The sequence below is a fragment of the Bubalus bubalis genome, chromosome 12 (assembly GCF_019923935.1).
Source record: "Bubalus bubalis isolate 160015118507 breed Murrah chromosome 12, NDDB_SH_1, whole genome shotgun sequence".
Taxonomy (NCBI): Eukaryota; Metazoa; Chordata; class Mammalia; order Artiodactyla; family Bovidae; genus Bubalus; species Bubalus bubalis.
In genome coordinates, this window is record NC_059168.1 from 101379209 (window position 1) to 101394765 (window position 15557).

General features: G+C 45.9%; 1 protein-coding gene across 4 annotated transcripts in view; it reads right to left on the reverse strand.

The window, feature by feature from the left end:
• Positions 1–15557, reverse strand: part of MED27 (mediator complex subunit 27) — a 246843-nt gene that overhangs the window by 56663 nt on the left and 174623 nt on the right. For all 4 annotated transcript variants that reach the window (XM_025261908.3, XM_025261909.3, XM_006052139.4 and 1 more), the window contains exon 5: positions 2025–2132. In XM_025261908.3, coding sequence (XP_025117693.2) covers positions 2025–2132 — 108 coding nt within the window. The remainder of the gene's footprint in view (positions 1–2024; positions 2133–15557) is intronic.

Sequence of the window (15557 nt, forward strand, 5' to 3'; positions counted from 1 at the left end):
CTTTATTTTTCTGGGCTCCAAAATCACTGCAGATGGTGACTGCAGCCATGAAATTAAAAGACGCTTACTCCTTGGAAGGAAAGTTATGACCAACCTAGATAGCATATTCAAAAGCAGAGACATTACTTTGCCAACAAAGGTCCGTCTAATCAAGGCTATGGTTTTTCCAGTGGTCATGTATGGATGTGAGAGTTGGACTGTGAAGAAGGCTGAGTGCAGAAGAATTGATGCTTTTGAACTGTGGTGTTGAAGAAGTCCCTTGGACTGCAAGGAGATCCGACCAGTCCATTCTGAAGGAGATCAGCCCTGGGATTTCTTTGGAGGGAATGATGCTGAAGCTGAAACACCAGTACTTTGGCCACCTCATGTGAAGAGTTGACTCATTGGAAAAGACTCTGATGCTGGGAGGGATTGGGGGCAGGAGGAGAAGGGGACGACAGAGGATGAGATGGCTGGATGGCATCACTGACTCGATGGACATGAGTTTGGGTGAACTCCGGGAGTTGGTGATGGACAGGGAGGCCTGGCGTGCTGCGATTCATGGGGTTGCAAAGAGTCAGACATGACTGAGCGACTGATCTGAACTGAACTACTCCTTGTACTCTAAGTTCAGAGTATGCTTCACTTGTGTCCTGAATTCAGTTTCTCTTCTAGTACACAGCTTTTACGTATTTGTAAGTCCTCGGAGAGCACGGGCTGAGACTCACACCAGGGGTGACTATGAAGCTGTAAATCACGAACAGAGGCCACAAAAATGACCACTGACTCGGGCTCTGGGCCAGAGTCTCCCCTGACCCAGTCTTGCCTCTACTGTTGGGAAGGAGTTTGGGATTTCTGGCTTAGATTCGCCATCAGAGTTGACGAGTCACACACACCATGGGTCATGCTTCCCCCGATTATCTACTTTATTCTCCACCCTTGCTCCAGAGGCATTTTAGTCTTTCCAAAAAGAAAGGGGAAAGCTTCCCTTGAGGAATAAGCTTTCCTCTCCATGGGGAGATTCATGAGAACCTGGCAGAGCCCTGGGAGTGAGAGTAGCTGCCCACAGTGACAACACTGGAGCGGAAAGTGGAAATTAGAAAATGCTGGGTTCCTTGATCAAAATACAGACCTCGTTACTGTATGGGTCACACCTCTTACATAATGCACAGGTATGTGCTAAGCTACATTCGTCACCTGTTTTTGGAGAGCGTCCTATCCTCATTATAATGTGGGCGTTGGGTGCTAAGTGCTGGTACTAACAAACTTTTACATTTTAATGGGATTCATGAAAAGAAGGGAAAGCTCCAGGGAGAGGGGAAGACGGAGGCTCAGTGCCAGAAGTGACCAGGGCACACCTGGGTGGTTTCTCTGGCAGAACGCTCATCACGCTCTGGAAGCAAACATGAATGCACCCTGTCAGCTTCTGTTAGCATCCTCTCGTGCTCGATCTCCATACGGAGAGTGTGCAGTCCAGAGGAGTCAGGGCTTCACACAGGTGGGCGTCCCATGAAGCAGCTCAGCCATGGAAATGACTCCTCTTTTTTCAACAGCAGTATTCAACATGTACCACTATGGACAAGCAGCTTCTGGGGTGCCCCTTAGTTCTGAGGAAAAGGCTGGACGGCAGGTGTGTGTCAGACTTACTTGAATTTTCCTCATGGTTCTTGGAAAAGCAAAATGCTGAACCCTAGGCTATTGATGTGCTGCATGACTAGGCAGAGGGGGGAAGAAAGGAAAGAAAAGAAAGAAATCCATTTCCTCAGAAGACACATTTAATGAGGCAACTGGGGTCCAAGGTGATAAATTAGAAATTCAACTAAGGGTATCAGGCTTAAAGGAAAAAAGCAGAAGCTTGATGAAAAATGCAAGGGGAGAGAAATGTTTTTTTGTAAAGCGTTCGGCTTCACACTGATAAATCTACGTTTGTTGATCATTTCACAGTTATGATTGCCAGTGTTTAATGTCATTCATCTGGTACTCGAATACATTTGTTCTGGGATACAGAAAATAACGGAGAAAACAAAAGACGCCAGCATGCTTACCTTGCCATCTTCTGTGTAGACGTTTTCATTATACCCCTTCACTATCGTTCGATCGATGAACAGGCTCCGCATGACGACGATCACTTTCAACACCTTTCCCAAGGTCACCTGGCAAAACACAGGGGGCAAACCTGAGTGCTCACCGTGCACACGTGAACCACACAAGCTGGCAACCTGAACGCTCCCCTGTGCACACGCGAACCACACACGCTGGCAACCTGAACGCTCCCCCATGCACACATGAACCACACATGCTAGCAACACAACGAGCAGAAAGCCACCTCTGTCTGCTTCCGAGACATGCACCAGTGGATGCGTGGAGGAAGGCAGGCATGGTGGTCACCCTTGTGCCAGCCTCCTAAGGCATTTAAGGTGGTGCAGGTCCCAGCTCATCTAACCCTGAATTTACTTATAATTTTGACTTATAAACTCTCAGAATAAGTTCTAAATGTCTGTTTGCTGGATAAAGCAAATTTCCCTTTTATTTTTTTCTGTCTTAAGATTACTTTCTTGAAAGGTGACCCTACGACGGAGGCCTTGCAGGAGTTAGTGAGCACATTTGTTTCACACGATGGAATGACCCTTCATACACTCACGGAATATGCAGGGAGTACAATACAGACACCAGACACCCCCTGGTCGAACTGTCTATTTTTAACAGCTGGTGGAAAAGTGGAGCAGTTCTGAAGGTACATAAGAAGTAGTTGAGTTTTACCTCCAAAAAGGAACACGATCCTGTAAATACATTTAAGCGTTTTTCCTCTCTTGAACCTAAGTACCAGGACTTCCCTGGTGGTCCAGTGGTTAAGACGGTGCTTCCACTGCAGCAGTACAGGTTCAGTCCCTGGCTGGGGAACTCGGGTCTGGCAGGCCATGTGGTGCAGCCAAAGACAAACAGGCATTACCAACACCAGCTATAAAAAGTGCAGTTTCATATACGCCAGGGGAAAGAGGCTCCCCAGGTGGCTCAGTAGTAAAGAATCTGCCTGCCAATGCTGGAGGTGCTGGTTTGATCCCTGGGTCGGAAAGCTCCCCTAGAGTAGGTGATGGGAACCCACTCCAGTATTCTTGCCAGGAGAATGCAATGGACAGAGGAGCCTGGCGGGCTACAGTCCATGGGTCTGCAAAACAGCTGGACACGACTGAGAGACTAAACCACCACAAAGGGGAAAAACAACCTGATGTGCTTGCTGAACAGACTCAGCCCTCAAGACAGACAGCACCTTCCATTCTTTAAGGGGCTCACATAACCCTTCCGATACTTTGTCAGGCCTCTTCTTTTCATCTCCTAGATGAGACCCTACAGACAGACTGGGCACAGGTCCCAAACCAAGGCCCACTGTCTAGGCTGTTCCGTGAAGCTCTGACATCACAGAATTGGCTACAGGGAACCCTCTGGGCTCAGACCAGAGTCTCCCCGCCAACAGCACTGCTAATGTTGCAACTCCAGCGTGCAGGCTGTTTCTGGGGGTGCCACCTCCTGCCAGCCTTCCCTTATTCCCCATTTCCTACAGTTTTTACCCTCAGTTCAGTTCAGTTCAGTCGCTCAGTCATCTCTGACTCTTTGCGACCCCATGAAACGCAGCATGCCAAACCTTCCTGTCTGTCACCAACTCCCAGAGTTCACCCAAACCCATATCCGCTGAGTAAGTGATGCCATCCAGCCATCTCATCCTCTGTCATCCCCTTCTCCTCCTGCCATCGATCCTTCCCACCATCAGGGTCTTTTCATATGAGTCAGTTCTTCGAATCAGGTGGCCAAAGTACTGGTGTTTCAGCTTCAACATCAGTCCTTCCAATGAACACCCAGGACTGATTTCCTTTAGGATGGACTGGTTGGATCGCTTTGTAGTCCAAGGGACTCTCAAAAGTCTTCTCCAACACCACAATTCAAAAGCATCAATTCTTCGGCGCTCAGCTTTCTTTATACTCCAACTCTCATATCCATACATGACTACTGGAAAAACCATAGCCTTGACTAGACGGACCTTTGTTGGCAAAGTAACGTCTCTGCTTTTGAATATGCTGTCTAGGTTGGTCGTAACTTTTCTTCCAAGGAGCAAGTGTCTTTTAAATTCATGGCTGCAATCACCATCTGCAGTGATTTTGGAGCCACCCAAAATAAAGTTTGTCACTGTTTCCATTGTTTCCCCATCTATTTGCCATGAAGTAAGTGATGGGACCAGATGCCATGATCTTAGTTTTCTGAATGTTGAGCCTTCAGCCAACTTTTCCACTTTTTAACTTTTCCACTATCATCTCATCAAGAGGCTCTTTAGTTCTTCTTCACTTTCTGCCATAAGGGTGGTGTCATCTGCATATCTGAGGTTATTGATATTTCTCCCGGCAATCTTGATTCCAGCTTGTGTTTCTTACAGTCCAGCGTTTCTCATGATGTACTCTGCATAGAAGTTAAATAAGCAGGGTGACAGTATACAGCCTTGACGTACTCCTTTTCCTATTTGGAACCAGTCTGTTGTTCCATGTCCAGTTCGAACTGTTGCTTCCTGACCTGCATACAGATTTCTCAAGAGGCAGGTCAGGTGGTCTGGTATGCCCATCTCTTTCAGAATTTTCCACAGTTTGTGGTGGTGATCCACACAGTCAAAGGCTTTGGCATAGTCAATAAAGCAGAAATAGATGTTTTTCTGGAACTCTCTTGCTTTTTCGATGATCCAGAGGATGTTGGCAATTTGATCTCTGGTTCCTCTGCCTTTTCTAAAACCAGCTTGAATATCTGGAAGTTCATGGTTCACGTATTGCTGAAGCCTGGCTTGGAGAATTTTGAGCATTACTTTACTAGCATGTGAGATGAGTGCAATTCTGCGGTAATTTGAGCATTCTTTGGCATTGCCTTTCTTAGGGATTGGAATGAAAACTGACCTTTTCCAGTCCTGTGGCCACTGTTGAGTTTTCCAAATTTGCTGACACATTGAGTGCAGCACTTTCACAGCATCATCTTCACCCTACTGTCCCCAATAACAACAGTTTCTCTCCTTGATCAGTCCTGGGTGTCGGTGAACATTACTAATACCGGGTTCCTTCAATAATGCTGAGTTGATCTGTATTTCTATATGCCCTCAATGGTACAGAATATAAAAAGGTTAAGAAAAAAACATGATACTTTTGTTTATATTTAAGAGAATGTTAATAAAAGCATCTTACATCTGCATAGTACTTTTAAATTCTGCTATACCATGTAACATTTAATGGGTCATTTCTTGTAAAATGAGAAATCACTGTTTAAGGATGCCAATAAACCGCCAAGGCAGGAACAGAAACTGCCTTTAATTTACGTGTAGTCTTGGAAGGAAGCAAGGGAAGGAAAGGAACCCAGTTACAATTTGGTAGTCATAAGCACTGAAGTCCCTCCCATCAAGAAGCTTCCACAAGCCTCTTATCCTTATCCATCAGAAGGCAGACAGAATGAAAACCACAATCACAGAAAACTAATCAAAAAGATGACATGGATCACAGCCTTGCCTAAGTCAATGAAACTAGAAGCCATGTCGTGTAGGCCACCCAAGATGGATGGGTCATGGTGGAGAGTTCTGACAAAACGTAGTCCACTGGAGAAGGGAATGGCAAACCACTTCAGTATTCTTGCCTTGAGAACCCCATGAACAGGATGAAAAGGCAAAAAGATAGGACACTGAAAGATCAACTCCCCAGGTCAGTAGGTGCCCAATATGTTACTGGAGAAGAGTGGAGAAATAACTCCAAAAAAAAAAAAGAAGAGACGGAGCCAAAGCAAAAACAACGCCCAGTTGTGGATGTGACTGGTGGTGGAAGTAAAGCCCGATGCTACAAGGAGCAATACTGCATAGGAACCTGGAATGTTAGGTCCATGAATCAAGGTAAATTCGAAGTGGTCAAACAGGAGACAGCAAGAGTGAATATCAACATTTTAGGCATCAGTGAACTAAAATCAACTGGAATGGACTAATTTAATTCAGATGACCATTATATCTGCTACTGTGGGCAAGAATCCCTTAGAAGAAATGCAGTAGCCCTCATAGTCAACAAAAGAGTCCAAAATGCAGTACTTGGGTGCAATCTCAAAAACAACAGAATGATCTCTGTTCATTTCCAACACAAACCATTCATATCACAGTAATCTGAGTCTATGCCCCAACCACTAATGCTGAAGAAGCTGAAGTTGAATGGTTCTATAAAGACTTACAAAATCTTCTAGAACTAACACCCAAAAAAGATATCCTTTTCATCATAGGGGACTGGAATGCAAAAGTAAGAAGTCAAGAGATACCTGGAATAACAGGCAAGTTTGGTCTTGGAGTACAAAATGAAGCAGGGCAAAGGCTAACAGAGTTTTGCCAAGAGAACGCACTGGTCATAGCAAACATTCTCTTGCAACAACACACGCGATGACTCCACACATAGTCAGCACCATGGTCAGTACCGTAATGAGACTGATTATATTCTCTGCAGCCGAACATGGAGAAGCTCTATACAGTCAGCAAAAACAAGACCTGGAGCTTACTGTGCCTCAGATCATGACTCCTTATTCCAAAATTCAGGCTTAAATTGAAGAAAGTAGGGAAAACCACTAGAACATTCAGGTATGACCTAAATCAAATCCCGTGCAATTACACAGTGGAAGTGACAAATAGATTCAAGGGATTATATCTGATAGAATGCCTGAAGAACTATGGATGGAGGTTCGTAACATCGTACAGGAAGGAGGCTGTAACAAAACCATCCCCAAGGAAAAGAAATGCAAAAAGGCACAATGGTTGTCTGAGGAGGCCTTACAAATAGCTGAGAAAAGAAGAGAAGCAAAAGGCAAAGGAGGAAAGGAAAGATATATCCATCTGAAGGCAGAGTTCCAAAGAATAGCAAGAAGAGATTCAAGACTTCCTAAACGATCAACGCAAAGAAATAGAGGAAAACAATAGAATGGGAAAGACTAGAGATCTCTTCAAGAAAATTAGAGATACCAAAGGAACATTTCATGCCAAGATGGGCTCGATAAAGGACAGAAATGGTATGGACCTAACAGAAGCAGAAGATATTAAGAAGAGGTGGCAAGAATACACTGAAGAACTGTACAAAAAAGATCATGATCCAGATAACTACGATGGTGTGATCACTCACCTAGAGCCAGGCATCCTGGAATGTGAAGTCTAGTGTGCTTTAGGAAGCATCACTACGGACAAAGCTAGTGGAGGCGATGGAATTCAAGCTGAGCTATTTTAAATCCTGAAAGATGATGCTGTGAAAGTGCTGCACTCAATATGTCAGCAAATTTGGAAAACTCAGCAGTGGCCAAATTTTCCAAATTTGGGAAACTTCCCAGTGGACTGGGAAAGGTCAGTTTTCATTCCAGTGCCAAAGAAAGGTGATGCCAAAGAATGTTCAAACTACCACACAACTGCACTCATCTCACACGGTAGCAAAGAATGCTTAAAATTCTCCAAGCCAGGCTCAACAGTATGTGAACTGTGAAATTCCAGATGTTCAAGCTGGATTTAGAAAGGTAGAGAAACCAGAGAACAAACTGCCAACATCTGTTGGATCTTTGAGAAAGCAAGAGAGTTCCAGAAAAACATCTACTTCTGCTTCATTGACTACACTAAAGCCTTTGACTATGTGGATCACAACAAACTATGGAAAATTCTTAGAGATGGGAATACTAGACCACCTTATCTGCCTCCTGAGAAATCTGTATGTAGGTCAAGAAGCAACAGTTAGAAATGGACATAGAAGAATGGAGTGGTTCCAAATTGGGAAAGGAGTATGTCAAGGCTGTATATAGTCACCCTGCTTGTTTAACTTCTATGCAGAGTACATCATGAGAAGCACCGCGCTGGATGAAGCACCAGTTGGAATCAAGATTGCTGGGAGAAATATCAATAACCTCAGATATGCAGATGACACCACCCTTACAGCAGAAAGTGAAGAGAAACTGAAGAGCCTTTTGATGAAAGTGAAAGAGCAGAGTGAAATAGCTGGCTTAAAACTCAGCATTCAAAAACTAAGACCATGGCATCCGGTCCCATCACTTCATGGCAAACAGATGGGAAAACAATGGAAACAGTGACAGACTTAATATTCCTGGGCTCCAAAATCACTGTGGACAGTGACTGCAGCCACAAACTTAAAAGACGCTTGCTCCTTGGAAGGAAAGGTATGACCAACCTAGACAGCATAATCAAAAGCAGAGACATTACTTTGCCAACAAAGGTCCATCTAGATAAAAAGCTATGGTTTTTCTAGTAGTCAGGTATGGATGTGAGATTTGGACCATGAAGAAGGCTGAGCACTGAAGAATTGATGCTTTAGAACTGTGGTGTTGGAAGAGTCTTGAGAGTACCTTGGACTGCAGGGAGATCAAACCAGTCAATCCTAAAGGTCTGTGGACGTAACAGAAGCAGAAGATATTAAGAACAGGTGGCAAGAATACACAGAAGAACTATACAAAAGAGATCTTAATGACCCAGATAACCACGATAGTGTGATCAGTCACCTAGAGCCAGACATCCTAGAGTGCGAAGTCAATTCCTAAAGGAAATCAAGTATGCACTGCAGCCCAATATTCATATTAATATATTCCTAATTAATATTAATATCAACAATTCCTAAAGGAAATCAGTCCTGAATATTTATTGGAAGGACTAATGCTGAAGCTGAAGCTCCAATACTTTGGCCACCTATGTGGTCTTTTTCACTGGGAAAGACCCTGATGTTGGGAAAGACTCAAGGCAGGAGGAGAAGGGGACGACAGAGGATGAGATGGTTGGATGGAATCACTGACTCGATGGACATGAGTTTGGGCAGACTACGGGAGTTGGTGATGGACAGGGAAGCCTGGTGTGCTGTAATCCCTGGGCTTGCAGAGTCAGACACAACTGAGCGACTGAACTGAACAGAATTAAAGTCATAAGCACTGAAGTTATAAGCACTGAAGTTAATTGCCTCTTGCTGGGCTACAGTGATGGGCCAGCACACCTCCCCCAACGGGGCTACCATTTCCAACATATTTTAACTCTCTTTGCTAATAAGCACAGAATTTCTTAGAATTTCTGCTAATAAGCAGAAAACTGAGCAACTGTTTCCTTAAAAGAAGCAAGATCTAGGTGACTTTAACTGATAAAAAGAGAATTTTGATATTTTAAAGTTAACTAATAGTAAGAGTTAATAAAGGCTTACTAGGGGACAATCTAAAATTAGAGAAAAAAGGAATAAATTGTTTATAGTCTTTCCATCCAAAGAGAATCACCATTAACATTTGGGGTACTTCCTTTCAATCTTTGTACTATCAAAGATTCATGGGTTTTGAATTTTTCACGTTTATAACTGAAACTAAATATATAATTTCAAGTCAAAACTTTATTTAAAATTATGAGGTAAGCATTGTTCCATATTGCTGTGCAGTCTTCAAAAATGGCAAGACATGTGGGTCTAGCATTCTGAGTGGATATACTGTAATTTCTTTAACCTATTGTTGGACGTTAGTCACTTCCAAATTTTCCCTAATATTAATATTGGGCTGCAATGTGTACTTTTGTTCACCTGGCTTTTCCTGTGTTTGGGATTATTTCCTGAGGATAGGTTTGTAGAGCTGTAATTTACCGGGGTGAACAGTACAAATGTTTTGAAGCTTCTGATACAATCTACCAACTGCTAACCATAAGGGTTAAGAACACTGTTGTCTGCTCTCCACCCCCATCAGCAATGGGTGCTATTAAAACATAAGTCCCTGGGACAGCAAGGAGATCAAACCAGCCAGTCCTAAAGGAAATCAACCTTGCATCTTCATTGGAAAACTGATGCTAAAGCACCAATACTTTGGCCACCTGATGTGAACAGCCAACTTAGTGGAAAAGCCCCTGATGCTGTGAAAGACTGAGGGCAAGAGGAGAAGGGAACAGCAGAGGATGAGATGGTCTGACAGCATCACTGACTTGATGGATGTGAATTTGAGCAAACTCCTTGAGACAGTGGAGGACAGAGGGACCTGGCCTGCTGCAGTACATGGGTTCACAAAGAGTCGCACACAACTTAGCGACTGAACAACAAGGAAACCTCAACAGAACAAAATAATATCCACCCCCTGCCCTGAAGTACTGACTTAATTACTTTCTTTAAAGTTTTTATTATGGAAGCCTTAAAAGAAAACATACAAAAGTAAATGAAATAGTATGAACCTCCTTGGACCCACCCCAATGGCAATAACTCTTGGCAGATTTGTTTTACCTACACCCTCATGACTGAGCAACTTCACTTTCACTTTTCACTTTCATGCGTTGGAGAAGGAAATGGCAACCCACTCCAGTGTTCTTGCCTGGAGAATCCCAGGGACGGGGGAGCCTGGTGGGCTGCCGTCTATGGGGTCGCACAGAGTCGGACACGACTAAAGCGACTTAGCAGCAGCAGCAGCACCTACTTTTCCCTTCCTGTTTTATTTGGAAACAAATAACAGCCAAGATATCACTTTATCTGCAAATATTTCAGTCTGGATCTCTGAAAGAGGAGGGTTCTGAAAACAAATAAAACAGATAGCTGTGCTACCAATCCATATCTGAAACAATAATAGGAATTCTCCAGTGTTATCAAATCTGCAGGCCAGTCAGTGTTCAAATTTCCAACAGTCTCACAAAGGCCACATTTTAAAAAAGTTTGCTTGACTTGGGATCTGAATATGGTCCACACCCAGTGACTGGCTGATGTCTCAAAAGTCTCTCCTAAACTAAAAATTTCTCTCTATCCCCTCCCCACCATTTTATTTGTTGAAGAAACTGGCTCATTTTCTCTATCGAGTTTTCCAGCTTGGATTTTGCTGATGGCGTCCTGGTGGTGTACTTTACATGGTCTTCCTTACTCGGTACTTCCTATAAATTGGTAATTATATGAGATGCGGGCTTGATTATTGTTATTACTATTTTTGGCAGGACTGCTTCACGGGGGTGTCACAGTTTGCCAACAGGAAGCATGGGAGGTCAGGCATCTCAGTGTGTGCCACTGGCAGCTGCTGACCCATTAAATTCACCAGGGGTTACAGATGGTCGTACTCCAAGGGGATCACCCAGCCTTCAGGTATTAGCTGGAATACTTTTGTAAAGAAAAACTCCACCTACCTACTAATTGGTCACCTCATGGGTGAATTTACTATATAGGAAAGACAGGTTAAAAGGTCAGTTCTTTCCATTTATCTGCCAGTTTTCAAATAACGCATTAGTTCTCTAGTTTACTTCCAATGTATCAACAAATGGGTTAGCTTTTCCCCCTTAACATTAGCATAAACTCAAAAAGGGAAGCAGATCTGAGGTGTATGTATCTGATGCAATTCTTTGCACGGGCATCTCTGTGAGGTCGTAACCCCGGTCTCCAAGGCGGCCTCCTTGCTCTCTGATGCACAGCACTCCAGGCCTGTCAGGTTGTAACCCTGGTCTCTGACAGTTGATGCCTCATACACGATACTCCAGGCCTGTCCTGTGCAAGTCCCACCTGAGGTCACGGATCAGCCACTTCCATAAGCAGCTCTGGTTCTTTTCGTGGGAAATGGTATTTCAAGTCCACAACCGGGCGAGAGGGGCAGATCATTGTTAGACAGGTTAAAATTTTTGTTTTGCATTTTATGAATCTGGGCTAGGATAGTTTTTCCTTTACCACCCCCCTTTTTTTCTTTTCCTATGTTCATTTATATATTGAGGTTTAAGTGTTTTCTTTTCTAAACACGAGATTCTACCAGCATACCGCTCCCTCACCAATCATACTTCCCAGCTCCATGCCCGCCCTCAGCCAGTCACACTCCCCGCAGCCCCCTGCCTGGTCACTCCGGAGCTGAGACAGACTTTCCATGCGCTGCTCCTGTGCCGCGGCTTCACCCGTAAGGGAGGGCGCGCGCACGTCGGAGGCTCACCAAGAGCATCTCTTCAGCTATGCCGTTCCTGAGCTGGATGCTTCCAGACATTCGGTGCTATGAAGTCTGGCTCTGGTTCACTTTTATTCTCTCTCAAACCTGTCATGCGCTATGAAGTTTATCAAATCTCATTTTTTATAGTCAGAAAGGACTCTGGTACTCAACTAGGCTGCAAATGCACAGATTTATGGCCTTTTGCATTTTTAACATGGTTACAATGAAACTACACATGCAATTTTGAAGCTCAACGTTTCGAGCTTTGGAATCAGGTGCATCTGGAATGAGGTCTGGGCTCTGCTATGGGAGAGCTTGGCCCCATCACTTGCCTTCTCTGGATGTCAGTTTCCTCCATCTGATGGAGATACCGAGAGTGCCCTCTGAGAACGACCCCGAGGGGTCGATTCACTGATACGGGTGCGGCAGAGGGCCCGGCACAGACTACGTTCCTGGGGCAGTCCTCACTGCTCGGCCCACACCCTTGTCTGGACTTTGCAGAGGTGAAATGATCTGAAGCCAGTCAACATCAAAGCTGGAACAAGCATGGTCACTGCCTCTGGTCCAGTGAGACGACCACTTGTGCTAATCTGCCCTCGTGCTGTCACACCTGGGCGAAAGGGATGCTGCAGAGAGGGGGTGTCAGCTGTGTGGGCGCTGAAGTTTGAAGAAAAGCACGCTCCTGTTGAATGGCTGCTGAGTTGGTAAGCCTGAGGTGCGGGTGCTGTGGGGACAGGACGAGGCTGCCACGGGGGTGACCTCACTGACTTCCAAAGGAGGCCACTGACTCTGAAGGTCAAGTGCACTGGACTCTGCCACACCTGCCACTTACAGGCAGGGCGACCGAGGGAAGTCCAGCCACCGCTGGTGCCTGTTCACTCAGCTGTGAAGTGCAGAGGGGCCTGCGGAGCAATGAGATGGGACGATCCTTGGGAGACATGTAGCCAGCGGCATGGTGAGTCATACAATGCTCCAGCCATCAGCCTTCGTTCAACTCAGAGGTGATGCGGCTGAGAGGGTCCGTGAGCCCTTCATCCCCTGGCCCTGGAGAAGGGGCTTTGTGCACCTAATGTTCTTTCCAGCCTGCATGGCACTCTATCATGATTCATATTCTCATGTCTGGACTGTGCCAGTTCTAACACACTTGCACGCAGCAGGTTGTAATGACCCTGGAGTTCTGGCAGACTGATATGGTGGGGCACCATATACTGGCCGACGGACACTGTTCTACGTACTAGTCAGTGCTGGCTGTGGTCGGAGCAAAATGTTCAGAGATGGGGCTACAGGTCTGTGCTTGGCAACTGCCATGGGATCCCACAAATAACGCTAATGCCATCTGGTAATGAAGCGGGCTTGCGGTTGCCAAGGTAACCCTCTGCACTGAGCAGCTCTCTCACCAGCCCTCCAGTGCTGGTCCCCGTGTGTTCACATGGCAAGTCATGAAGTCAAGGGGAGCACTGTGCTTCTCCAGAGAGAACTGGGGTGCGCTTGGAGATGAAGCCGCTGGGGGTCTGCCCAGCAGGCCATCACTCTTCTAGGAAGTGCCCTTAGAGACCTGTCACAGCACCTCCCCTTGCAGGGGCGCGGGAGCTGAATGGGTGGTCTTCTCTGTCTCTTCTCTGGCATTCATCTGCCGAGCGATATGACATTGGGAAAATCTCTAGTTCACTATGTCAAGGCAAGCTGCAAAGTGGGAGGCAAGTTGAGGATAGCAAAAATATTTCATTCTGCTCTGCCGCCAACTGCTACCCAATGCAAATGTAACAAATCTTGTAGCTAAGACCAGGTGAGCTGAGAAGGGGAGAGGAGCCAATCACCTGCAACCTCAACCCCTGGGCTTGTGCAGGGAGCAGGCGCCCTGAGCCTAGGCAGAGCTGTCTAGGATGCAGGGGAGACGAGCTGACCAATGGCTTCTTTGCACCCCCAGGTCCAGCACAGAGCCCGTGACTGGGAAGCGGAGTGGGTACCACAGTATCTGTCACCAAGACAAAGGATGCACGGCTGAGCTCTGCCTTGGGGAAGGGATACATTGGGGGGAAAAAACAACCAACCACATACACACACATGTCCACAAACATTATTTTCCAGGTACAAACAAGGTAAAAGCTTACCGTGGAAGTGTCTGCAAGGGGTCTGCTGTACTTGCAGTGATGTTTTTCCAAGTATAGTTAGAAAGGGGAAGGGAGAGAGGGAGGGGCACATGGGCACCTACAGGTGGTTCAGGAACAGTTCTTCTCAGTATGGAACCAAGAACCTTCCCCTTTGTGCTAATTACAAAGAAAGATGGGGATAAAGGGAACGAGCCCGATAAGCATTTATTCACGAATATATAAGTGTGTGTATTACGTGAAGCTCTGGGTGAGGACACTGATGCAGATCCAGAACAGAGCTGGCGTTTTAAAAAAGTCACTTTCAACTGTCTCATTTTCAAGGGGGTAAACTGAAGCCTTGAGAGGTTAAAAGGTATCAAATACGGTTCCCGCTTTGAAGGTGTATTAAAGAGCAGAGACATAACTTTGCTGACAAAGGTCCATAAAGCTCTCAAAGCTATGGTTTTTCCAGTAGTCATGTATGGATGTGAGAGTTGGACCATAAAGAAGGCTGAGTGCTGAAAAATTTGATGCTTTTGAACTGTGGTGCTGGATAAAGATTCTTCAGAGTCCCTTGGACAGCAAGGAGATCAAACCAGTCAATCCTAAAGGAAATCAACCCTGAATATTCATTGGAAGGACTGATGCTGAAGCTGAAGCTCCCATACTATGGCCACCTGATCCTAAGAGCCGACTCACTGGAAAAGACCCTGATGCTGGGAAAAATTGAAGGCAGGAGGAGAAGGGGACGACAGAGGATGAGATAGCTGGATGGCATCACCAACTCAATGGACATGAGTCTGAGCAAATTTCAGGAAACACTGAAGCACAGGGAAGCCTGGCATGCTGCAGTCCATGTGGTTGCTGAAAGTTGGAGACGAGCTAGTGACTGAATGACAATCAACCTTGAAGAAAGTGGTTAAAAGTGAGCTGTGCCCGCAGTAACGGGGGGCACAGTGCTTCAGCACGTGGGGCTCACTGTACCCGAGGAGTCTGGGGAGAAGGTGCTGTGTCACTGAGCGGCTGGAAAATGCTTGCTGGGCGCCTGTCCAACGCATCCCACGTCTTGAAAGGAGGGGTTGGTTATACGGATGAGCACTCCCCAGATGATGTCCCACAGAACGTTCCTTCAGGAGATGTTCTTGGAATGTGACCTGGAAAAAACGTTCCTCCAAACTTTCCTCTGACACCTGGGGGTCTTCCCTGAACAGTGTGGACACATCCTTGACTCTAGGACAAGGACCAGGGTGTGCCCACAGGGCTGCGGCTCCCTCCTCCATCTGAGAACCCTGTGCTGCGCCCCGGGCAGGTGTCTTACTCTCATTCGTAACGGCAGGAAGCTAAGGTTTCTGCGCAGGGCCTGCTGTTCACTATTTCCGCTGTTTGCGCCTGGTCCCTGGCCCCACAGCAGCATCTCTAAATCATAAGACAGGGCGACCACAGAGCCTTGGCCCATCTAATTCTCTAACTGCCAGTCATATATTCGGGGACTCTGGTAAGTGGCTCAAAATCTTGCTTCACACGGCTCCTGGCCTCCTTCCCAAATGGTTTTATACTCACACTCCT